The 27,412-nt window shown below is 28.4% G+C and overlaps 1 protein-coding gene across 4 annotated transcripts; it reads right to left on the bottom strand.

The window, feature by feature from the left end:
- Bdp1 (transcription factor TFIIIB component B'' homolog Bdp1) lies at positions 1-27,412 on the bottom strand. Of its 4 annotated transcripts, none has more exons than XM_087163270.1 (19): positions 27,103-27,412; positions 25,549-25,654; positions 23,789-23,878; positions 23,118-23,448; positions 21,305-21,451; positions 20,646-20,752; positions 18,006-18,041; positions 16,530-16,762; positions 14,873-14,967; positions 14,731-14,785; positions 14,538-14,639; positions 12,990-13,070; positions 11,074-11,172; positions 9,777-9,860; positions 8,104-8,187; positions 6,713-6,778; positions 6,061-6,138; positions 2,311-2,373; positions 1-1,466 (listed from the first exon to the last, which is right to left on the bottom strand). In XM_087163270.1, exons 1-19 carry the CDS (start codon positions 27,107-27,109, stop codon positions 31-33), a joined length of 3,300 nt encoding a protein of 1,099 aa, XP_087019396.1. In that variant the 5' UTR covers positions 27,110-27,412; the 3' UTR covers positions 1-30. The 4 variants fall into 4 exon arrangements, with proteins under 4 accessions (XP_087019396.1, XP_042902298.2, XP_087019397.1 ...); XM_043046364.3 differs by having other exon boundaries at positions 21,305-21,448; positions 27,103-27,358; XM_087163271.1 differs by lacking the exon at positions 6,061-6,138.

The raw sequence follows: 27,412 nt of genomic DNA, 5'->3' as shown, positions 1-27,412 counted from the left end.
TTAAATAAATAATTTAATCGGAATCTTAGACTACTCAACTAATGAGAATGAGTCAGGTCTTCGAATTCTGGAAGGTGGTGCTGAGACTTCAGGAGGCAGTGGCATGCTACCCGCTAGATTAGGCACAAAGAAGTGGAAGCTTTTTCCATTTGGAGAGGGATTCACAATCATCACAGTTTCATTCCCACCGCTCATTTCTGGCGTTATAGGAATGGACAATATTCTATTTGAAGAGGTATTTAAAGTTGTAACAAGTGGACTAGATGAAGATCTCACTAAACTGGGAGAGGCCTGAATGTTGTAAGAAGGACTTCCAACATTTGTGGATGGTGCATCACTCTGCATACGAGAGTAAGTTTGTTGCCTAAGTTGTCTAACAAACCGGGGCTCATCACAGGAAGTTGACTCTCGTACGCAGGTCGGATCAGTTTCTGGTTCCATCACAGGAGTATAGTTAACTGACGATGGCAGTAAGCAGTTTTGGTTATTTTGCGGTTGTGTGCGAGAGTGAGTGTGCTGCCTAGGTTGTCTTACAAACCGTGGCTCGTCCCGCGAAGTCGACGACTCTCGTACGCAGGGTGGATCAGTTTCTGGTTCCATCACAGGAGTATAGCTAAACGATGATGGAAGTGAACGTTTTTGGTTATTATCAGGCGATCCTTTAAGAGCTCCTTTAGTTTTTTGTCTTCTGGACACAGCAGGTGTCGTGACAACATCAGTTGCCCCTTCTGATAAAACCTGCTCATCAAGAATACTGATGACGGTGAGAGATTCTGGATCATTATAATCAGTTCGTACTTCCTGCTCAAATTTAACAGGCTGTGGATTGGCACTTTTGCATTTTGGTAATTTGACATTGGGTTTTACATTGAGCTTTCTTCCTCTCTGATAAGCACTTTTAGTACTAGAGTCGCTAGAGGATACAGAAATCGAGGGTTTGGATGCTATAGTTTTTTCAGTTTGTTTATTTATAGGTTCATTTTGCAAAGTCGATTTAAATTTTTCTTTCTTAACCGATATTATGTCTATTGGATCACGGACTACAGTTTCGGAACAGCCTATAGATTCCACATTGGGAGAATCATTGCATGATGAAAGAGCTGTACTTTCTGAACTCACATTTTTAAATTTTTGTAATTTTACATTGGGTTTTATATTGAGTTTTCTACCTCTTTGAAGAGTAGCTTTAGGATTAACTGGACTGTTGGAAGATTTGGAAATCGGGGGCTCAGGTGTAGTAGGTGTTTCTGTTTGCTTATTTGCAGGTGAAAGAAATTCGTTTCTCATGGGAAGAGAAGGTGATCCTAATTTCTCTTTTTTTATTGACAATATTTCTAATGGACCAAGATCAGTTTTTGGAGATTCAAGTATCGAGTTCGAATTAAGAGGACTTTTGCTTGCTAAAGAAATCATTTCTTCTGGGATTGGTAACTTTTGAAGTCTAACATAAGAATAGGTTGATAATCCTACAAATACAAACAAAGGAAGAATAGGATATATATATATAAAAAAAAGAGTAAAAAATAAGAAAATCAATGAGTTTTTTATTTACTGCGCATAAGCTGCAAGTATAAAGAAATCATAAAATAAGTTAAAATGTATAAGTTATAGAAAAAACATGGAGAATAATAAAATAAAGATTAATCAAAAGAGGAGGAGAAAATTTTTTAAAATAAGATATTTTTAAAAAATATTGAAATTTTTCCTTTTTTTAATATATATATATACGTATATAAAGTTGGAAAACAAAATAATGAAAAGATATAATCTTGTCATGAGCTCACATGATTATGTCCGCAAAAAGGAATACTTTCTAATATTGTATTAATATAGCCAAAGCAAAATATATCAATACAATAGTGTATTGATTGATACATTTTGCTTCGGCTATATAAATACAATATTAGAAAGCACTGCTTTTTGCGGATATAATCATGTGAGCGATGACGAGGTTATATCTTTTCATTATTTTGTTTTCCAGCTTTATATATATATATATATATATATATATATATATATATATATATATATAAATAAAAAAAATTCACATTTTTTTCATATATATTTCGTTTTACTAATTTTTTTTCTATCAGTTCATCTAGTTTATCATTATATATCCTTAAGCTATTTAATTTTTAATAACTATAATTTTTATTTCCTCTTAAAATCAAACTCCAGCTTAAACTCACTTTCTACCAGGTGAATCAGATTAATGAGAGTTATACAAGAACACAAGTTACAATAGTAAATGACTCACTTTTAAAGTTAATTTTCAATGTTTTACTTAAAATAGTATCAAATGATAATTACCAGTATATTCTGTGGGTGACTCCTCAGGATTAATTGATGATTCTAAGCAGACATTCTCGTTGACTAGAAAAAATCATGTAAATACTAAATATGATGATCAAAATAGAAAACAGGTTACTTAAGTCATCAGAGAAATTCAGCACTTCTATAACTCTATTTACAAACATATGGTTTCTGAATTAACTTCATACCATCACAAGATAAAAATTTTCTACTACGTTTGTGTTTTTCAGACATAAAAAGAAAACATTTTAAAATTCGTAATATAAGTTAAAGATTCTAAAAAAATTCAGTCTTTTAGTTTTTGCTATATAAAGTTCTGCCGACCTCTGAATTAAAAAAGATGCAATTACTTATCTAAGTTTAGGGCTTTCTTTATTATAGAGAACTTTGTTTATACCTCTTTTAGTAGTTGTATGAGATGATTAATCATGGTGAAAAGCCAAAACTGTCACAATATATAGCATGGATATATATCTTACCTAGTGATTCCATGTATTTATCTATTTTCTCATAGATTATATATATATTTTCAAACATTTTAATCTTTCCTGGTGATTACTAATAGTTAATATTAAACGTTTAGTTTTTGGCATCAAATTCATGTAAATTAGATTGCAGGATAAATACTGCTGGGTGTCCATTTCTTGCTTTCTATGCTTTTCTTCTTCGCCAATCTAACTTAAGAATCCACTGCAGTGATCAGAAGTAGTGACTTGATGATTCACTGGCAGATGAACTTTACTTTAGTAAGCCACTATGCTGTTTGATGGATGTGAAGCCATTAGCTTCACTAAGATCTAAAATTGAATTCTGCTTGTCGACAATTGTGAATCTATATATTGCAAAGAGTTATCCACTAGTGGCTTCAGTTCCTACAAATTGCGACTAAATTTGCCATGATGACTGTTGAGTTACCATGCAGTGCATAGACCTCTTATCTATACATGTGCTATTGTGAATAGTGCTGGTCAGTGAGTATGTTAAGCCATCGGCTTTTCAACTATTTATTTGAATGCAAAACAAATCTTATTCTTTATCATTTTCTATCTTAGTCATATGTTAGCGCCTCACAGACATTAGCCTCAAATTATTCTTTCTCTCAGGGATGAGATTAGCCAAAAGGCAAAAAAGCTGAATTTCCACGATAATAAATTTTACGCAAGCAAAACCCTTTAATAAATTCCAGACAGTTTAAGGTAATAAATAATGTGTTGACATACAATTGTGTACTAATCTATTATTATACAATAAATGATTACATTAATACTTAACATTTAGTGAAAATAAAAATTACCAATTGAAAAAATAAAGCTGGAAATTATATTTTTTATCAGTTCACATAAGAGACAATTATTACTTGAAAAACTACCTGGTTTAGCAAATAAAAACTACTGAGAATATACATTAATATTTCATTTCTTTTAATAAATACTGTTATGTAATTTATAGCAAACATATTGGTGATATTACTTTTTAAATTATATTGGAAAAAAAAACTTTAACAATGGATCGAATCACTACGTTCATATTATAGTCTAATCTAACTAGAGCCCTCTGAAACATATCAATAACAGTGAAGTAGAAATATATAGTAACTTCTTAACATACAAAAATTGATATTTTAGTTTGAAAAATTGCATGACATCCAGCAACTGTTTAAATAATTGTTTTTTATTTGATAAGAATTTTGCATTTTATAGCATAAATAACAACAATTATAAATAAAATTTTGATAATGAGTTAATTAACTCTTTTTCAAAAAAAAAAAAAAAAAAAAAAAATATATATAAAATAAATTAAATCTCTTTTTAAGTGATTGCTTTTGTTTGCTATATCTTTATGTTTGCTATATTTAGTTGTTAGTCCATCTTCAAACATCTTGTGACAAATCCTATTTTTTCTTCTTTGCAAGCACAGAATGTAAGTTTTGAATATATTCCCTTCCAGTTTCTCTGATGTTGTAAAACTTACATATACTAATAATCGTCATGAGAAAAACAGTCACCTTTATAGTAACTAATTAAATAAAAAATTTACTTCTTACAAGAATCGCGATAGTTGGTCTTAAAATTACGTGAATATGAATAACAATTATATGGATTTTGAAATCACATGAACATGAAACTAGATATACGATTTTGAAAATGAGAAAATTCAAACTGGGGCATCGAATTTTTAAAATGTGTAAATACAAATATGAAAAGCTATGTTTGATATTAAAATCGTCTGAATAAGAATCGAGATATTAGCAGATTCCAGGCTCGGGACCTCTAAATGGCTTGTCAAAAGCAGTGTCGTTTGAACTACGAAAATCGGATCTATCTGGAGGGCGGTAAAAAATTCACAAAATCTTATCTGCTGCGTTTAAAAAGGGAGAAAATAGCTAAAATAAGAATGAGAAAGGATTGGTAGCTATGTAGTTTGAATTTTCTGCTTCTCTTTGAAAATCGGTGAATTTTCTGAAAAAGCGGAATACTTATAAAAAAAAGTGAAATGTTTAGAAAATCTGAATTTTTGATAAAAAAGCTAAAATTCAAGAGATAAAAGTGAAAAAAGTGGAAACTCGCTAAAAAGCGGAAAAATCTCATCCCTGTTCTCTGTTTACTTCAGAAATCATTTGCTCTGAATAAAAATAAATAAACTTTCGAACAACTTGATTAAATTTTAATGATTTGCAGGGCCATTCTATCGTGGAGTATAAACAGCATTGTCGTCCCATTTAAGTTTATTTTTTAAAAATTTTGATGACTTGTTTTTCAGTTTTCTTACAATTTTGATAGCTAAGATTACAATAAAGTTTTTTCCTCTATAAAAAAATAGTTTTCAATTCTTTCTGTACAGTATCTGTAACAAATTACAGTCATATATGCTTCTTATGTGTACATACATAGGATCACAATAATATCAGGATACTCTCAGACAGTCTCAGTTCCATACAGTACTTATCGCATTGGAGGAAGGTGAGAGACAAAACAGGAGCTTCAATCCAGCAAAAACTTAAAATCCTCTCACGACTGCGTGAAGTCCACCTCCAGTGGATCCCTTCTCACGTTGGGGTTCTGGGCAAAGATATCGCCGACACTCTGGTTAAGGAGGGGACAGAAGAAACTTTGATGAGTCCAAATTCACTCACCTTCATGGAACTGGCATCGAAAAAGAAAAAAGAAGACAATGTTTCCTGGCTCATACCCCCCAAACATCACTGGTGCCAGAGCACCCGTCCAGGAGGTGCACTCAACATTCGGTGCAACCGCAAGGATCAGACGGCGCTTACCAGGCCTACCAGAGGCCACCTTAAGTCTATTTCTTTAGAGGGTAGTGTTAAAATCTTCCCAAACTGCCCCAGGTGCCACAACACGCAGGCTTCTTCACAACATATCCTGGACTGGACAAGAGAGACATTCTAGAAAACCCATTTTTGGTGGCCGACTTCCTTCGGGTCATAAATTTCATGAACATTGTTTAGCCCTGCTAATTTTGGAGATTAGGAAGAAGATGTGTATATACACACATATATAAACATCATATGCCTATAATAAGTGTCTACTTATCATTATATCTTTAGTTGTATATTTAGTAGAGTTAGTGAGCTTCAAAATTTTCTATAAAAATTAATATCCCTATAATTAAAAAAGTTGGGAACAGTTGGTTTACTGTATGCTTCTTTAGAAATAAACTCAACCATTTGTATTAATCAACACTTATTAATTAAAGTACGACAATAACTATGAAAATCATATCAATTACCACTTTCTTCAGCACGTATGTTGCCTTCTGCATTATTTTCTAAACTAGATGATGATTGCAAATAAATATTTGAGTTATCTAAAAATAAATAAATAAATAAAATAAAAAAACCGCCTTTAATTTATGATGGAAGGAAACAAATATATAAAGCTAACTATAAATATTCAACATTCATTACAAACTATAATAGCTTCCCTCCCCCCCACCTATAATGCTTCAATAAAGGTACAGTTATTAATAATGAAATTTGATTATCATGAATAGATTATGAGTTTCATTACTTTCATTTAATAAAAAATTCATTTTTAATTCCTTCAGTCTTGCTCAGCTTAATGTAAATTGTTTTTAATTATTATTATTTTTCATTTTTTTACCGTTTCAACATTTATAATTCAACATTTATAATTTCACAATGTCAATAGATCTAAGGATAAGAGCAGGAGAAAACAAGATAAAACATAGATATTTGTAAGTTGCCTACTGAGATGAAATAGTTGTTGTAACTTACAGGCTAAAATGTATACTTCATATAATATTAATTGAATTGACACATACCTTGTAATTTGCAGAAAAAAATGTAGCCTGTCAAAAATGTAGAATATGACTAATAACAGTATAAATAAATTGGTTTAATAGAAAATACAATACCAACCATTCGGATTATATATATCTTCATCAGTCAAAGCATTTATTTGAACTTGAATTTCACAATAATCATCTGTAAATAAAAAAAGATTTTGATAGATATTAAGATGGGTCAAAAATACTTTAAATTCACTAATGTTAGTGATACACATTTTGTATATATTAGAGCAAGTAATTTTTTTTTTTTTAATTTCGGAACATTTCAGTGCGAAAATTTACTTCTTGTAATAATAATTTTTAATATTTTAATTCTTTACCTTTGTGCAACATTTTAGAAATAAACAAAGTTCACCCATTTTTCTTCATTTTTACCTCCCTTATTATGTTTCAGAACAAAAGAAAACTAGTGAAGTGAAGATAGTTGCACATCGCGTCCCACCTACAATCTACCCAGCCAACCATTCAATTTTTTTTGGTAGGGTATTTACAGCTGCTAATAAAGATTTTAATGAAGTAGGGTTCATTAGATTAATGTATTGTTAACGTTCCTTTTTGTTTCCACTACACAACTAAAGTCTGATTTTACTTTAGAGAAATGAGGCATAATGTATTCTGAACTTTCCCGCTGTTCGGATATTTTCTTTTCCATCTTCATGTTCACATATTTCATCCAATGATTCTGTCACATGTTTGAAACACCTTCAGAGTGACAGAAAAACTTAGGTACTTCTCTATTGTGCATAGTGTCAGGATTGATGAGTGATTTAGTATCATTTTCATTTAAGTCTTACAGCATTGAAAGAGGAAATACAGCATAAAAATTATAATTAATGATTTCAGAGCCTTGATAGCTCAGGGGATAGAGTGCTTGTTCAACGAGGTGTATTGTATTGGAATCCCAGCCATGACTGGTCAATATGAATTCCCCACCAGGCTTGCACTGACCACAGGGCGGACGTAAAAATATCCATATCGTAGGCTAGAGTCCTTTTGCAATCAGGCTAACTGTGAGAGGTTTTGTGGTTCTCCCCTTTACGTAACACAATTACGGTATAGTTCCATCAAAAAGTCCACTCAGAAAGCAATATTTGACCCAATACTTTATCCAGGATTTCCCTTGTCTTGTGGATTGGGTTAAAAATTACGAGGCCATGGAGTTGAACATTGGTAGTCACAAATTCAAAAAAATCAGGACGGCTGTTCAAGGACAGTAATTAAAATAAAAACCGTCATGAAAAGATTTAGGACACTCGCATTAATAGACATAGTAGAAAGGACATGCTTCCTATCATGTTCTGTATACTTTGCTTTTTCTTATATGGAGAGATCACATCGCATGAAACACGTAATTTTATCACTTTTTAAACAGTCTATCTTAGGAAGTCAACAGTTTAAATTAAACGATTAAACTCAGCTGTCGGAAAGAGTAAGGAAGAAGATAACTAAAAAAGGAAATACCTTCTTGGGAACTTTGAGACAAAATTCTTGTTTTCTTTTTTCTCATAATTGGTGATGCTTCATCATCTTCAATTATTGCATTATCTAAAGAGTTAAATGAAATGTTTATCAGGAAATGAAATGTTTAAAAAATATTGCATATTTCTAATAAAAGGTCGAGAATCAGAGGAAAATTTTTGAAATTGTAAACAGGAGTAAGAGATTGGTTTATAATTGAATCCTTTAACTTCTCAAAATTCCACATAAACATTAACAAAAATACTTTTACCCAGCTTAAGTAGTAGCGATAGATCAGAAAATTTCACAAAGAGGCACGCACAAAACGCAAAAATACAAACAAAATATTTAAAAATATAAATTGATAAAAGAAACATATAAAGAGGAAAGGAAAAGAACATGTTTTAGTAAGATTTTCTTCTACCGCTCATTTTTCCTAATAAAACAACAAACAGAAAATTCAAATAGCTCTTGCTGTAACCGTCTGATTGATTTCAGCTCATTGTGCACTTGAACAGCATGTGAAGTCAATTTAGACTGGTAGATTGTAAGGGAGTTATTTAAGTATTATGGGAGAGGGGTTGCCATTTGCTAATTTTTGTGGACAAGGGGGATAGATAATGTAATGTACTAAAATCTAATTATCTCCACATTTTACTTAGATTAAGTAAAAAGTAACAATAAAAGTTATATTTGAAAAAATTTAAACGAAACTTAAATTTCTTCAAAGTATTCAAAATTTTATAAAATGAATTAAAATGTACAATGCACAAAATAAAAGTGGACCACCATAAGTAACGTTCGATTTAATGATTGGATCTACACGTACTAGGACTCAAATGTGATGTTTCGAGGAGGTTACGTTGAATATGTTAATAAGTTAGGGCAAATGATATTTTTAAGTTACAAAATCAGATACAAAATTGTACCTTCTTTGAACAAACATGTTTTTTTTTCTCTCAAAAGATCGGATTTCTGACCCCCAAAATATAGCGGGTAGCAATAATCCGGAAAATGTGGACCCCATAGGTTATTCAGAAGAGAGATCCAAAAACTTGATTTCTCAGGAATTATTCAAACGATTTTGCTCAAATTTTGTATATGGCCATATAAAATTACAAACTTTAATATAGAAATGATATTTAGATGTAAATTACTTTAAAATATAAAAACATGCACTTTCCTAATTTTTATTTACAGGTCAAAAGGTTATACAACAACAAAAAATTATTAATTTTGGTTTGTAGTAGAGACTTTTTATCTTTTAACAAACGATTAATCCAGTGAACTGTTGATAGATCTTGCTCAGTTAAAGAATTTTCCTCAATGCAGTTTTTGTTGTTGATATCAGCAAATTTGAGAGGGATTTATGAAATATTGCAGTTTATAAAATTGGGTCACACAGATCTTTGATAATAAGTTCTGTTTCTAATGAAACTATAGTCTAACTCATTTGAAAAGAATGTAAAAAAATTAGAAATAATGTTTTTCTAGTTAAAAACTTCATCTTAATTATATTTTAGTTATAAAATAATACATATTATAAAATTATAGTAATTTACGAATCTGATTTATTTTTTTGAAGTTCAATACATTCTTTGAAATTTCACTCCTCAAAAATTAATACAGAAGGGAAAAGACTGCAATTTTTTTTTTTTTTAGATAGCACTGCTTACCGCTAAGCTCCACAGAATCTCTCAGCAAAGTTGTCACTCTCTTTTTTCTTACAAGAGGCGATGACTCTACACTACAATCATCATCTTGAAAGAAAAAAAAATAAAACAAGGGAGAAAATTTATATTTCAACGATAGAGGTATCATAACATAGCTGTAGACAGGGGAAAAAATAGAAAAGTAGAACTAAATAATAATTTGCAAAAAATTATTTATAGAATGTTAATTGAGGTTTTGCAACAAAATAAATTGTTATTCTGCCAATAGAAGTTGATCTAATGCAAGTTAAAAAGTGTATCAAAATCTTTAGCCAACTTCATCTAAAAGTCAGAGTTGGCATTTTGTCTAGAAGAAACTAAAAATGACTAAAATTATCATTTAGGTAACACAATATTTTTATTAATCAATTATCATTTAGACAAGTTTTATAAGAATAACTTAATTTTTAAAGAAATTAAATTTAATATAGTTTTCTGAATTTATAGTTTTAAAATTTTTTATGTTATAAAAATAAGTAATTTTTTCTTCTCACACAATAGGTAACACAATATTTTTATTAATCAATTATCATTTAGACAAGTTTTATAAGAATAACTTAATTTTTAAAGAAATTAAATTTAATATAGTTTTCTGAATTTATAGTTTTAAAATTTTTTATGTTATAAAAAGAAGTAATTTTTTCTTCATAAAATAAAAACATTCATATTATCTTAGCTTTATACAGAATTTCAAAATCAGCAACTAATCACATTATTTAAGATTCGGTTTGAGTATTCATATTTAACAGCATTTGAAGATAAAAATAATTATTATTTACAATACAGAATTCAATAAGTGATTTCCAGCAATATAAATATATGTGATTAGCTAATTAATATCAGTAATAAAATTTGATAATTATATTTTAACAATTTTATTATATAATTATGAAATTAAGTTCTACAATGCAAATTGACATAAAATGTAAACATTTAAAACTCTTTAGAAATTCATAAAATACAAATCTCTTCCCAGTTTTCCTTTACTTCAAAATGACTCATTAAATAGCTTAATAAAGTTCCTGAACTAGAATACAATTATAAACTGTTTATAAAAGTTGCCCTAATATTTGATATTACGTTATGAAAATGAGTTTCTTCCACTCGAGTTTGAAGAAACCTATTTCTTTCATTGCAATTTCTTACATAGTTCTTTCCTCTATATAAGAAACTTGCCATGTCTGTTTAAAGTTCAAATTGATAAGCAAGTATAAAACTCGAAATTAATTCTAGAAGTGAATTAAATTAGTGAAATAATTACCTGGCTCAATAGGTGGAAAAGAGTTTTCAGCATGAGAGGTGTTGCAAGCATTTTTCTTTCCTTTAGGGCGTCCACGGCCCTTCTTGAAAGGCTGAGAATCTGTTTTTGAGAATTAGGGAAAATATACATTAAACTAGATGTAATTATGCATGTATATTTATGTGTGTGTATATATATAAACGGTATGGGACCCCTAACCTGGCATCCCGAAATCCAGCACTCAATTTGATCAATTTTTTTTTAAAGAAATTTTAATTGATAAGAGAAAACAAAATCAGTTACATTCTCTCCTTATTTGGAATTTTATTCTGTGGGAGTCTGTAACTTCATTTTATCTTTTAAAAATAAAAAAAAAGCATGAAAAAATAATAAATTAATATGTGTCAAATGAAACAGCATTTCCAATAAACAAAAAAAAAATGTAAGTTGGGAGAAACTGATTAATTAATCTTGACAGTTGTGCACATGCTCTTCTGGTTTGTCCCCACATTTCAATCTCCTTGTTTGACCATAAATTGATCACATCCAGTTGACATAGAAACTACCACATGGAGTACAAAAGGAATTCTATCCCTTTTGTAGCATTTTTTTTATTGGATGTGTTTTATTGGTTTTTCTGAAATTAACAGTATAACTGAATTATCCTAACATATGGGCACTATATTGGAATTTCCGAAAGAGATTCGAAATCTGGCAAATTCTGAATACATAATTTCGTCAGCCCCGTGAGTGCTGCATTTGGAGTCCTATATTGTATATATATAAATACACACACATACATGTATATAGATACATGCATGTTTAATGTACTAGCAGAAAAAGACCGTCATATAATGACAATTTATAACGGAAGATAAATTATTGCTATGAACAAATACATAGAGTTAATGTAAAAAAAAGCATTAAAAAGATTAGGAATTAAATGGAAATATTTATTTTGCTTGCTTTCATTTTGAGCTAACTATTTTGATTAAGAATACATATTTAGAGTAGACTTTTTTATCTGAAGAATGTAGAATGAATTATATAGCACTGTATTTTATAAAAGACCAAAATTTCTAGAAGAGAAATGTTAGAACAACAAATTTCGAAACAGTAACAAATTTTTGTAAGTAAATGAAATGCAATCAATGATACGGAAATGTTGATTTTAACAGTAAGTTGTTCTGTAAGAAATAAACATGATGAAATGGCACATAATGTGATCCACAAAGAGGCATTCCTTTGAAGTGCATGACAAAAAATTTTAAAAATAGAAATTTTCATTCATTAATGAAGAATAATTAACTGGTGGTCAGCCTACAGTACTTCTAAAAAATAAGGTGGTAAAAAACAATGTGAGATTTTTGATTTTCTGTATTAATACCCGAAAAAAATAAAAACATTTTTCATTTAAACCTTTTTTTTACAGAACATTACCCATTAAACAGAAGAAAAAAAATGTAGCTACCTAAAAAATTTTTTTTTGTCATAATATCAGAAGTCTTGCAGTTTTGAAATTGTCAAAACATACAAATATTCATACCTTTAACATTAGAATTTTGGAAGGAAATTTTAAATTTGTTATAACAGCACCATTCTTGTAATATGTTGTACAAGATTATATCGAACTGTTACTGTATGTTTATTTATACACACAATATAAAACCCTCCCACATACATAGAATTTTGTTAGTTTTGGAAAATATTTTTCCTAGAGGTAACAAGAGTAATATTTCAATAAATTAGAATTGAAGAATTTTGAATAATAAGGAATAATTTAAACGGTCCAGAAAGACAAATAGGCACACTTGCACAGTTTTTTTTTCCAACTTTCCCTTACACAGAAAATAATATAATCAAATGAAAATAAAAGATTGGATTTAAAATAGAGTTTCGTTAAATAAGAAGAGTTGTAACTAGATAAAACTAAATACCATTTTCATTGGAACCATCATTGCTTGCAATTTCTGACAAAACTTGAGATTTTCTTTTTCTATGCTTTTTTCCATTAGAAGCTATAAAAACATAAACTCTCAAATTTATAAGTTTTAATACAAATATAATTTTGTAAATAAGTCTAAAATAGCACATTTTTTTTCTTTTTTTTTTTTAAATTTATTCACACACAACTATTTACAGAAATTTCTCTTAAAAAATAAAATAAATAAATACTATTTCAATACATTATATTCCTTTTTAAAGACTGTTTAGATAAAGACATAATAGCTCTTAAACGCGTAACATTAGGTGTAAACTAATGTAAATATAAAATTGTCCAATGGTTAAAATGGCTGGTATTTAGACCATAAAATAGAGCTAAATAAAGAAGATTTTCCTCTCCTTTTAACTTAAGCAGAAAGGCAATTTTTCCTGATAATTGGGAAAGGAAAGGCCTTTTGAGTCTCCAAATGAAAATGTTATACATTGCATATGGATTATACAACATGCTTTATGTATATAATATCAGGGTTGACAACATTTTGACAACAGTAACAGTAGCTTTTGCAAAATTTAAGAGGAGCATTTCATTTGCTTTGCACAGCACTTTTTAAACTAAAGCGAAATAATTAAATAGCAAAACAAAAATCAAATTATTAATGAAAATTAAATATGGGCAAAACTTGAAGTTAAAAAAAAAACAAACAAACCTGGAAATGTTATATTACTCAGATAGTTAAAATTTATTATCTTTCAATTTACTTAATAAAATTTAAATCTCTAAACTATTGATTAACACATTTCATTATTTAAAATTCGGATCTTTACTTCATTTGCTTTCAATAAAATACAACAGTGTCCTGATTATCCGAGTTAATGTGGATCACGACTAAATCAGATAACTGAAAAACTCGGTTAAGGCAAAAAGTATAAAAAAGGAAAGAAAAAGAGAAGGTATAAATATAATATATTTAACAAATACAAAATTTATACAAGTACACCACGTACAATTCTTATTATAATTAAAAAAGCTTACTTAAAAGCACTTAAAGAGCATTCATTACAAGAATTAAAGAGTTTTTTACTTAAAAAAAAAGCTCTTAATCGTTTTTGTTTTACGTTACTTTGGCACTTTTCTGCAGCAATATTGTGCCATTTTTTTTAGAGATAACAGGAAGGCTGGTGTCGCCTCTTCTCGTTGTTCTATATATTCAATAGCACTTTCGGTAGCTTTTAGTCCATTTGTTGGAGAGAGTTTTGTATGCTGATTTGAATTGTCACTGTCTTCATCATCTTTGCTAGATTAATTTTCATTATTGACAATATTAACAATCATTTCATTTGTAATCCCCTGTAGTCCGTCAGCTTGTTTTCCTGAGTGTTTGGAAGATAAAATTCAGGATTTTCTCAGCAGTAGTTTTAAAAATAAAAAATAAACTTGAACAAAACACTTCTTGAAATATTTGATAGCTTGATTAAAGCAGAAACTCAGATAATCAGGACTCAACTGTATAAAAAAATTGTTAAAAGTTAAACATGCACACCTTCTGCACTATCAGCAACACTTTCTTCCAATCCAGGGATATCAATGACTTCCAAATCAAGACCTTCGACACTCAACTCTGACTGAAAAGTGTCTGTTTCATCTGAAGGAAGAGGCATACATAAATAAAATCTTAGTACATACTGACAGCATTTACTACAAATATTTACAATCATAATATAAGTGTTACTTACACATTGCTCTGTGCAGAAGTTCCATATTTATTTTTTCTTCTTTTTTAAACTTTATCTGAAATCATTAATATATTGTTCAATCTGCTAAACTTGAACTTAAAAGAATCGAGTTAGGTCATTAATAGACAAAAAACAAACGAACCTTCAATTCTCGCCTTGTCCTATTAGGGATAATACTTTCCATCAAAGCAAAATCGGTTCCTATTACACTTAGCGCTTTATAAAAGTTAACAGTTTCTGAAACAAAAGGCATAATGTTTACAAATTAAAAAATAAACATACGTTAAATAAAATTATAAGTTAGTGATCCTACAAAGACACATAAATAAGGAATCAGATAAAAATATAACACCTTTTTTTAACAGTGATTATTTTAATAATTATTACATTATCATTATTGTAACAATTCAATTCTTATGATAATAATATAATAATTGCAAATTTTTTTAAATTTAATTACAATAATAATATTATTTTATATTACTATTACATTAGTATAATTATATTGTTATAATATTATTACATGGTTGCAACTCAAATCTGGAAAAAAAAATCCCTGTGTTTTCCCTTTACATATTATACACAATATATTAAGAAGAAACAATAATTACTGTACTCCTGTGTGAGCCATATTGGGCTAACTATACTTATCAGTTTTAATTGCTGGAAAAACAGCTGAACACATTTAAATAATGCTATAGGAAATAAAATAATTTAGTATAGCTGAAATATCATGGTTAAATATCCCATAGATTACGTTTTGAGTGGTCACCATTTTTTAAAAGAGAAACAAAATTCCCAGTTTGTAAAGAAAATTATCAAAATTCCCTGTATTTTCCTTGTTATTTTTGGTGATTTTAAAATTCCCTGTATTTTCCAGGTTTTTCCTGTGGAGTGGCAACCCTGTATTGTCATATTAATTAAAAATATACAGTTTTCACTTTATTTTATCTACCGTATATTCCGGCGTATAACACACACTTTTAATATAAAAAATAACATTGGAATTTACGGGTGCGCGGTATACGCCGAATATAAAAAATTATAGATTGAAAAAATTTAAATATCGAAAAATACTTTTATTTTAAAGAAATAACATACCTTTACCTATATACTTTATTGATTTTCGTTATTACATAAATAGTTCATTATATTCGTCTTCCGTTATTTCTTCAGGCACGTCATCACCATTCGTCTTCATCATTTGTGTTACCCTCATCCATAAATAAATAGTCATCTTTTGATCCGTCCAGATTATTTGAAATGCTGCATTTTTTGAATGATTTTCTAACCATCTCAGGCTTAATTTCATCCCATACTTTTAATATCCATTCGCACACTGTTTCCAAACTTGCATGACGCACAAGTCCTCCTTTCGTAAAGGTTTTCTTGCCCTCCAACATCCAAGTGTTCCACTGTTTTTTTAAATTGGCTTTAAAGGGTTTGTTTAAGCAGACGTCCAATGGCTGAACTAATGGTGTCAATCCGCCCGAAATAACTGCCATATCGGTGTTACATTCGTTCAACAATTTTTTTGATTATCTGTAAGGTGGTACCTAAACATGTCCCACACTAAAAGGCTTTCTGGTTCTCTATTGATACTAGACGAGATATTGCACATGTACAATCCAAATTTTCGTGCGCGTCATACGAAGAGTATATCTTAAAATTTAAAAAAAGTTATTAGAAATTACGGGTGCGCGTTATACGCCGGGGCGCGTTATGCGCCGGAATATACGGTATCTCTGCAAAAACATTACATAAGATTGTATTTAGAAGAAAAAAAACTGTAACTATACCCTTAGGAGACCACTTCTTGGAGACCTTTCTACGAAATGTTGCATACGTGACATCACTGTCGTCTAGTATGACAGCTTCTGCATTCATATCTACAAATGTTTTCTTTCTTTCTCTCACAAGTGAAGTCTCATCCACTATGATTTCTCCATTCTCATTGACAAACAGTTTGGGGGCAATGGAAGCATCATCATCATCCTCATCCAGTTCTTCTTCAGCCGCTGTCTGTTGTTCACTGAAAAGTAAGAAAATACGTAAGCAATTATTATTTATGCTAAATGTGTTATGCACAGGGTTAGTTTTAAATAATTTATTAGAAAATTAGTTTTTTTCCCTAAATTCTTTGCAACAAAAAGAACTATAAAATATTATTAAGAGGACATTTAAAAAATATTTTAATTAGACATTTAAAAAAGTTTTTGGTAACATTAAACTCACCTTGTCAGCAATTACAAATCCCCCCCCCCATGCTTCTATAAGAAAATTGCAATGCCTCCTGTTCCTGTTTTTGCATGTGCTTAGAATTATATTGAAATAATCTGATTCTAGGTTTAAATTTAAATAAATGATGTAACTTTGAAAAAATTGAAATTAATGTTTCAATAAATTTTATAAAATTTTGAGTAAAATATTTTTAGAATTTTTTATGTTTTTCTACAGTAGTTAAAACTTTGGCATCTGAAATTCTTCAAAGAAATTTTTGTGCAATTTTTTTAACCCAAAATTTACATCAAGTTCAGAGTTCTCTTTAATGTATATTTTTTGTCACATATTTTTCAAGTTTTAAGAAAAAATATGCAAATACAGTGAAACCTCCAGGAAAGACCACTATTGTGCAGCGACCGCCTTTATTTATACCTTCAGGGGGCATGAAACTTTTTCCATAGAGTTTGCGTTTTTTTTCTCTCCATAGACTTTGGAAAAACCTTTAGGAGAGATCATTAAAATTTCTCCCAACAACCTTGCAAAATATCTAAACCAAATACGGAAAAGGTCAAATGTGGAAACACAAAAAAATATCAAAACAAAAAATATTAACAAAACAAATAAGTAGTTTCAAATGTATTTAAAATATTTGTGAGTGGCTCTTAATTTTTATGATATAAAACTAAATGCAAATTTAAACAAAATAATATAATATTTTATTCATTTAAAATAGTTCTATCATTCATAATTGGTAAAAGTGTTTTTAAACTTAAATATATCAGTAAAGGTCTTTTTACTAACACTAAACTTTATTCCTCAATCCTGTTTTCATGATGTGAACACAAGTGATATTTTTGCACCAAAAAAATTAATATTAGTTGCAAAAATCTAACTTTGATAACATTTTGAAGTCAATTAAAGTATTCCCTAAGAAGGTTCATTTTACTGAGACGTGGTCGCTGCCGAGAGGTTTCAAATTATGAACATTGTTTGAAGTAAAAATACATACATTGTAAACAATGATACTAAAAAATAATGACTAAAAAACTTACATTGGATCAAAAACAGTCAGTGATTTTTCTTTTTTTCTATAAGAAATACAGTACAGATTAATATAAGATTTATAAAGTACATTAGCAATAAATAATAATAAATAAATAAAAGAAATTTTTTTAAGTCTATATAATCATTTCCTTAAAGCTAATTATTTTATTTAATCTGAAAATATATACAAGATGCTCCGTAAAGATAGCCCTATGCTTTATTTTTAGAATCCTTATTAAAAACTAAGCTAAAAAAGCACAAACATCGAGGGTCGTAAATTTATATTTAAAAGGGGGAAATAAAAATACTATTAAACTCTGCCCAATGTCATCGCAGGAACACAAAAATAATTATCAATCAGCAAGTACAAAAGAAAAGAGAGAAGTTAAAAGAGGATTATCAGAAACATCTTCAAATTTCCGTCAAATAAATTTTTGTTCTGAAGTTTTTTTTTTTTTTTTTTTTACTTTTTATTCTCACTTTTTAAAAGAATATTTATTAAAATTGTATATAAGAGCAGAACATGCAACACTTTGTATATACATGAAACATGATTTGAAAAAATATTGCTGACTGATCTTCATCTATAATAATAATAAATAAAAAAAAGACTATACGTCTCACTTATAAATTCAGACCTCTTTCTGTTAGGATCCTGAAACTTCTGAATTCGATAACAAGGAAAATTTTAACACCCAATCCTAAATATTGTCCAAAAATTTACTTTTTTAGTTCAGGAAGGACGTTTAAAATAAAATTTTCTCCTAAAATATTCATTGTAAATTGTTATGAACAAACATTAGACAATTCTATTTTTTCACTTATTTTAAAAATGAAGTGTGTTATTTTCTAGCTTGCAGCTCTGTTTAACCAAATACTAGTTTTACTGGAATTTTATTGAATTTTTTTTCTTATTCTTTATATCTAATAAGGTCAATTAAAACAATGTGAATCCCACATAGGGTCGTCGTTTATAAATTTGTGCTTTGAGAGCTATTTAAACTGACTGAATTAAGAATCCAGTTACCATCTGTTCTCAAATAATCGTAAATAAATTGTTAATTAATTTTGGAAACTGACTATTACAAGCACGATTTTATCTTTAAGAAAAAAATTAAACTGAAGAACTTAAAAATTATTGTTCAAAATTAAATAGTTTATCTAGTGAATTTCCTTTGATTTTTAAGGTATTTTGAGAGTCATCAAGAACAAGGACTGACCTAAGCAATAGTTAATTGCAGCACAATGAGATAGACTGAATAACTGTTACAGGTTTTTGGAACTGTTACAGGCTGAGTTTTTAAGAAGAAATGTAGTAGATTAAATAAATCTGCTGAGAGAAGTGTTACAGGATGAGAAAGAAAAAAAAATTCAAACTAATATCATGATTCAAAGAATTTTATGTCGTTTAATTACCTCTGATGTCATGGAAAACTCTCTGGAGTGATGGATATCTTATTCTTTATGAATCTTTTAAGTTTTCTTTTTGTGTTCTCTTGGATAGTTTTTGAGTACTGATTGTGAGCCTTTGTTTGTTGACTGAAAGCTCTGACCAATCTCCTACCTTTAACTTTCTTCTTCTTGACGTTCACCAGAGGATATTGCTGAACGTTCTCATTTATATGCTGTATTGTTTTGCATTCTCCGTATTGTTTTGCATTCAAGCCAAATGAGTTTTAAATAAGTAAACTATGCCGGTAATTTCTGATTCTTTACACAATGTTTTTCTATGGCTCCATATTGTTTGATGCTAAGAAATACTAAATATTTCATGAAGTTTTCCATATTTTAGCTTAATGACCCGTTTTAAACGAATTACTACGGTTTACGGTTACTTGTTTGAAATTATTTCTATTGATATTCAATTCTTTCTATATAATTGCATAAGTTAAGTTACAATCCACAACATAGTTCAAAACTGTTCTTAATTTAAAAATTTTCCACACGTAATTTTTTTTATTTTTCTCTTAAAGAAAATCTTGAAAATAAGAGTTTTTTAATGTCTTACGTAAGTATTGCTAGCACTTTTTCTCCGCCTTGTCAGCAAAAATAAGCAAATCACAAACTTCCTCCCCCTATTATTAACTTGTGCAATATTTGAATGGCCCCCATACACATTCACAAAAATAAACATAATTTAAAATGAAATTATTATAGCTACTAATTATTTAGAGTAATTTTACAGATAGATTAATGTTTATACGTTGTAAAAATCAACTTGAAAAGGTCCCTCACTTATAAGACTATTTCAATTTTCTAATGAACACCTGGTCTCAAACGGTGTTGGATAAATGGGGGATATAAAAGGTAGGATAAATAAGTACTTGTATATCCCACTGGATATATAAATACTTATTTGGTGATGATACAAGTTAAAAATTCTTTTACTTGCAACTAAAGAATTTTTGAGTTAAAGAAAGAAAAAGTAAACAAAAAACATGGATATATAAATACTTTTTTGGTGATGAAACAAGTTAAAAATTCTTCTACTTGCAAACAAAGAATCCTTAAGTTCAAGAAAGAAAAATTGAACAAAAAAAATGGGTATATAAATACTCTGTTGATGATGATATGAGTTAAAAGTTATTTTAGTTGCAAACAAAGAATTCTTAAGTTAAAGAAAAAGTGAACAAAGAGAAAAGAATTACTTCATGGGAGCAGTATTTGGATTCCAATAAATAAGATCTGTAAATGTCATTTCATTTCTAGGAGGAAGCTCTTTGTAGCTCGCCATTTTCTTCTTCCTCTCATTCATCTTTAAAAAATGAAGAAATGATGAGTTAAGCACAATTAATACGGCATTTCATAGTTGATGTGCAAATAAATGTGATTTTGAAGAACACCTAGGTAAAGTAAATAATTGTCCTAAACCCTCTTTTTAGGTTTCTGCAAAATAATTTTACAGTGGATAGTAAACTAAAGCAGATAATTTTTAAACACCCATACTTTTATAAAAATTAATTAGAAACATGGCATTTGATCAAAGTAATCTTAGATATGTCAAATAAAACTATTTATATGCAGTTGTGAACAAAATTATTTTAACTCTGATTTATAAAAATCTATGAGTGATTGTGAAAGAAATTTAAAAACCCTGAAAATTTTAAGTGCAAAACTCAATGACATCTGTCAATCTGCTGACAAATCTGTTTATAAATAAATAATTCTGCACATGCTTGAAATAAAATAATTTATCATACAAAGAAAAAATATTATTATAGATGTAAACTAAGAGTAATTTTAAAATCAATTAGCAAAAGTAGCATTTTTAAACTAATAATTTCAAAATACAACAAAAAAAATTCACCTCCTTGTTGTGGGGCCTTTTCTTAGGAGCTGCTAATATTTTAGTCAGACATGGATATTTCAAACTCTTGTCAGTTGAAGAGACAACAGAAGTTTTGATAGGAGATTGGATGACTTTCTCCACCAGTTCAATAGTTTTGGGGCGCTGCTACAAATAAAAATAAACTTTTTTTAATTCATTTTTTATGCATATTTTATTATTAAAAAACACAATATGGTTTTACGAATATCACAACTTAAACATAAAAAAACTACAATTAAAATGGGAAAAATGCAACATATTTTAAGTAAACTAAAATATTAAATAATACGTTAGAATGAATAACAATTATGAGGTAAATGGCTAAAATACGGCAAAATTTCAATATAAAGATACTTAAAAGGCACATAGATTAGATTAGCAAAATTTTTATTTAAAATTAAATCATTATTCATTGAGTACTACTTAATGTTTGGATGAATGCCAAAAAGTTTTTACAATACTTAGGATTCATTAACAAAAAAAAAACAAAAAAAAGAAGCAATCAAAGCTGAGGAAATAAACTTCTGGAACATCTTATTAGAATTGAGCTGATACAGGACAGAATCAAGTTTACACAAAATATTGTACAAGAAAAATATTAAGGAGACTGGAAAATATAGAGCAAAATTAACGGCCGCCACTGACCACAGGGTAACTAAATATTTAAAAAAAAAAAAGACGATTAAACTGTGTTTTTTAATCACCGCTTTTTTCGTCAAAATTGCATTCCATTTGCTCTAAAATATGTGGTTTTAACTTTTCACATTATTTATTGCGCGAAAAAGCTGTAATCCTCTTTGAAGCGTTCAGGTTGTTCTAAGCTAATTCAAAATTTTGGAGGTACAAAATTTGGTTACCAAATTTGATTTCAAGTGTATTTCAATTTCATAATTTTTTTTTTTTAAATTTATGGCTAGTAATATTTTAAATTAATTAATATGTTTCAATCTTATGATTACAATTAGCTCAGATTGATTTCGTAACTAATGTTACGTTTGTTACCAAAGTTTTATATTTTTTAATAAACATTAATTTTACTTTGTAATATTGGTTCAAAGAGTCACACCTTAAACTTCACTTATGGAAAGTGTTACATACAATAATTAAATTTTGCATAAACCAACTTGAAGAGGTCAAGCATTTTTTCCCCACAATAGAAATGAACCCTGTATTGTTAACCATATTTTGAGAAACGATTTGAAAGAAATGTTTTAAATTACTAATATCAATATTCTTTTTTTTTTTATTCAGAATCCTCAGTTTTGGAAAAAGTAGCCATGCTTTCAAAAGTGGCTACTGTTAAAAATGCTACTACTGGTTGCTTTTTTTTCAAAAGATAGACATTTGAAAATAAATCATCAATATTTTTTTTCTGCGCCTATCACATATTTGCATAGTTTGCTGTTTTTAAATCTTTCGGATGCTATAAGCTTATAAGTTAGACCTAAGTTGCATCCTACACTCTATCAAATGTGCTTAAAAATCTGTTATCACGCAACCAGAACTCTGTAAATGAAATGACTATGAATGAAATGAAATGAATGTTATGAAAAACAAGGTACTAATTTCAAGCTTGCACAAGTAGTAGCTTGTAGTAGTGTTAGTAGATTGTAAAACAAAGTACTAAAAAAATTTTTATTCAGTTTAACTTAATTTTGACTGTAAAAGGAAATTTTTGTCTGCACAGTTAGTTCTGCGACTAGGAAATAATATATATATATAGTGTAAACTATCTCCCAAATTTAGAGCAACACACAGATATGAATACTAATAAAATAATAAATCCGATTACTTCATAATTTGGCGAAAAATAACTGTTTTCATTTTCTGTATGCTTGTTCAGTTCTTTTAAACTAGAATTTTTAACAGGAGAAGTTTCAGTACGTGCAACAGAAAGAGGAGTTGAACTGGCAACAGGTGGCTCTTGATTCCCATTATATATCTGATTTTCGGATTCTTCTTGTGGAGAGGAATTTTTGTCTAAGTTCTCATGTTCTTTTTTAGATGGAGAAGGCTTTTCCTGTTCTCTCGCATCAGTTGAGACTTTATTTAAATTGCCTCTATTTGGCGATACTTCATCAACACTCTCACAAGAAGGGCTTTTCACCTCCTCATTAAGTGACCTAAATACAAAAATAAGTCGTATTTTAATATTAAACTAGTAGAGAAAATCATACGAGAAAAATGAAGGGAAAGTTTCTTAAAGTAAATACTTGACTAAAATATTAGAGAGTACAAATTAAAAAAAATTTAATTACTAATTCATGGACCAGTGATAGAAAAATATTACAAGTACGTAAACATTTTATAGGTTTTTATTAGATTTATTGTAAAAGTAAAGTTAAGCAGAATTGAATATTTCAATAAAATAAAAGTGCTAACAGGGGAAGAGTAAAAATGTATTTCGTAAAGTAATGGTAATAACACTACAAATAAAATAACTTTAAAATCCAAATAACATACACAGATTCAGAAGTGCTTGATGTATCGTGAGAAGCTTTTTTGTTTGCTACAGGACTTAAAGGTTCAGATCCTTTTTCTTCACCAGAACTTCTATAAAAAAAAACATATATATATATATGTATATACAAACATCAAAATAAATTTAATGGAACTTTTTGTTTTAATGAGAAAATAGATTATTACGATATCTTATATCCCGGCATATAAGTTGATCCCCTACTTTTGATTACGAGATAGCAAATTTGTGGTCAAGTGTATAAGTTGACCACTAAAAAAAAGAAAAAGAAGAAGAAAGAAAGAAAACTTCTATTTAATTATAAAATCCTTTACGAAGACCTTTTTTGCATGGGACGCAACAGTATAATAAAACTATATATTTATAATAAAAACGCCTATATTTATGACAAAAATCACATTAATCAGAAGCATCAAAAAGGTATTTCGAGACTTGCATGTTCCAATAAAGAATATTGTATTAAAAATATCAAGATTTAAAAAAATATACGATAATAAATAGTGATAATTGCTGAAAATTAGATTAAAAAACTATAAATTTTAGTGTAAAATAATAAATACTAAGGTGCATGATTTAATTTAATATATCATAATAATGTCGGGAATCTAATGTATCATGTTAAAATACTTAAAATCGATATAATTAAAAAAATTATCGAAACATCATGTGGATAGAACACAAATCAAACGCATCAAAAAAATTTATTTGAATGTGAGATTTGAATTTCTCTTTTCTTCATCTGAAATATTGAGATTTAAGAAAACGTGTACAGGGCCCATGAATGTTTCTCTGGTGCTTTATTCTGCTATACTTAAGCTTTAAGCTTAAACAATTCTGTACTATTATTGTAGAAAATAAAAAGGTTTTTAAAAACTCCTTAGTTTTTAAAAATTATTAAAAATTCAGCATCAAAGTATTACAATTTCAAAATTATGCGAATTTCAAATGCCTGGAAGGGAAAGTAATAAAAATAATATGACATAATAATACTTTTGTTTACAAAAAAAGGGACTACCTGCAAGCAGTAAGAAAATTTCAACAATAAAAATTTTTAAAAAAAAATTATAATAAATAATATATTCTGTAAAATTAGAGGAATTTTAAGGACCTGTCAAAGGGCTTTAATTTATTTAAATTTGGCAAAAAAAACATTTCCTTACAAATATTTGATACCATTACTTTTGCCGTTACAGGTGATTACAATTTTTAAAAAATAAAAAAATTGCTCCATCAAATTATTTTTTTTATCTCATTGCTTATAATACATTGATATATAACAAACAACAAATGCCTGATTTTATCACCCACGTAAAAGTCAACCCCCCAATTTTCTTGAAGTTTTGGGGGGTTGAATAATACACCAGAATGTACAGTAATTTAATTTAACCTAATCTTAAACCGGACCATGTAAGCAGGGAGCAGAGTCTCCTAGTAATACAAAAAGAGTTTAAAATAAAAGCAAAATAAAAATTTTGAAAAAAAAAACCAAATAAACATAATGTACCGGTTCCTATACTAGAAGATTACGCTAATTTTACAGAAGATATGTTATGAGAAATTATTTTATATGATTGAAATATAAAAAAAAAAGATTCAACTGTCATTATCTCTAACAAACAATAATGAAATATTTTTGTTAATAACAGTCAAACAACTTAAAGAAATGGAAAACTTGAGTAATTTAAATAAAAGCTCCGTTGAGTGAGTTAAGTATTAAAAAGAATAATAAATTTAAAAAACTTACTTTGAAAGGTCTTTTTCATTTTTTGACTGTGAACTTTTCGGAACAATTTTAGGTTTCGCTTTTGCAAAGCGAGAACGTTGCATGACCGGCGCAACTTTCTTTTTAGCTAAAAAAAAAAGTAAATAGATAAATAAAAAATATATAAGTATAAAAAAAACCTATACCTTTAATTTAAACAAAGTATATTATTCAATAAAAGTTCTAAAGACTAAGCTAGGAGAATGAATTAATTATTAGATAGACCCAGTGCATTAACATTAAAATTACAACAATGATTTGCTTAAAATGAATTAGAAACAATGAACAATTGAGGAGCTTAAGAAAATACAGTTAGCATCACTTTTTCCAGAATAGACCTGATCTCCTACTTCTAATTTAATTTCATAATGTAAAATATTCACAATTCAAATTATTTTTTTTTCGTTTAAAGTCAACCCTAGAAACTTAAAGATGATAATCATGTTCATGAGTGAAAATCCAATCATTAGTTCAAAAGTTATTTAAGTGTGCTATTTTTTTATTTTACACATTGTAGAAATTCTAACCTTAAACAAAGCTTAACGGCCAACTTTACTTGTAGTAAAGCAAGTAACATGACTTTTAATATAAGAATTCAAAAATTTAACATTTAATAAAAGAATTGTTTCAACTGTTTAACAAACAGAAATTGTTAACAATTTGTAACTTATTTTAAATTTAATAAATGAAACTCTTTAAAGGATATACTCAATTGTCAAGAAAATAATAAACATAACATTATTTTGCAAAAAAAAAAAAATTTCCTGAAAATTTCAATGCATATATCTTGATTTACATTAGTATCTTAATACAACTAATAAGTTTCATAACAGTGTTCTATCAAAAAAAAAAGCAAAGAACGTAACTTCATATACATATTACAGGGGTCTGTCTAGGTTTTTCTGAGAGGTACTTATTTCGTGAAAATTAAAAAATCGACACGAAAATATGGATTTATCGTTTCGTATGGGATACAAAAATAAAATTTTAAGAAAAAGTAATTTGATAAACTACCGTTTTTCCTAAAACTGAATTTGTGAAGGTACTGCTACAGGTTGTGAAGGTACTTGGCCTAGATAGACCCCTGATATATGATGCAAATAGATTATTTCCAATAGAGAGTGTATTACTCATTAAATTGCCACATAGAGAAAATTAATGTAAGCATTGTTATAATTAGTATTAATCTATCGTTCCAATTTTCTATATTTTGCTCCTTCTCCCCCAGAATTTTGTATTTTTTTAGCAATGCTGACTAAATAGTAATGATTTAATATGAAGAAGAGTTCTCTATTTATTGCCACTTAATATTCATGCATATAAATAAACAATTAGTTACATGCATTAAATAAACTAAAAAGCACTTTTTTTTATAAATAATAGGCGCAAATTAATTTGCTGTTACAGCAAAAATTATTAAATGCGGATTAGATATAATTTAAAAAACCTATAAAGAGTTAAGATCTGAAAGTACTACACAAATTTTATTCAAAAGTGATGACAACACGTTTAAAAATAAGATGATTCAATACTCACAGAACATGTTTTGCTTTAAAGATCCCGTTATTGAAAAAAAGAGTCAAATTATTAACTTTTATGTACGCATAAAAATATTTGACGCACCCTAAAAAATTATAGAAACATGAGATTGAAACGCGTTAATAAGAAATTTGTTATGCCAAGACACATTATACAAACAAATTGTAACTTGATGATGTGACCACAAAAGTGATTATTGATATAATTTCATGATTGTTTGATTGCTAAAGTTTTCGGCTGTCTGTTTTAATCCAACTCAAGAACCAAGAAATGAGAACCAATCAAAAGAAAGCCCTGAATTTGATCT

Source organism: Parasteatoda tepidariorum, chromosome 5, assembly GCF_982258835.1.
Source record: "Parasteatoda tepidariorum strain Cologne lab strain chromosome 5, Ptep-v5.0, whole genome shotgun sequence".
NCBI lineage: Eukaryota > Metazoa > Arthropoda > Arachnida > Araneae > Theridiidae > Parasteatoda > Parasteatoda tepidariorum.
Note: the sequence above shows the minus strand (reverse complement) of the source record. Positions and strands in the feature narration are given on the sequence as shown.

Bases quoted from the DNA above. Each gene is read 5' to 3' on its own strand.
- Bdp1 (XM_087163270.1), bottom strand. The intron at 16,763-18,005 runs GTAAGTTTTTTA...CTTACTTTTCAG, and splicing joins CTGACTGTTTTTGATCCAAT to TGAACAACAGACAGCGGCTG. The intron at 11,173-12,989 runs GTATTTAGTTTT...TCTCAAAAACAG, and splicing joins TGATGGTTCCAATGAAAATG to ATTCTCAGCCTTTCAAGAAG.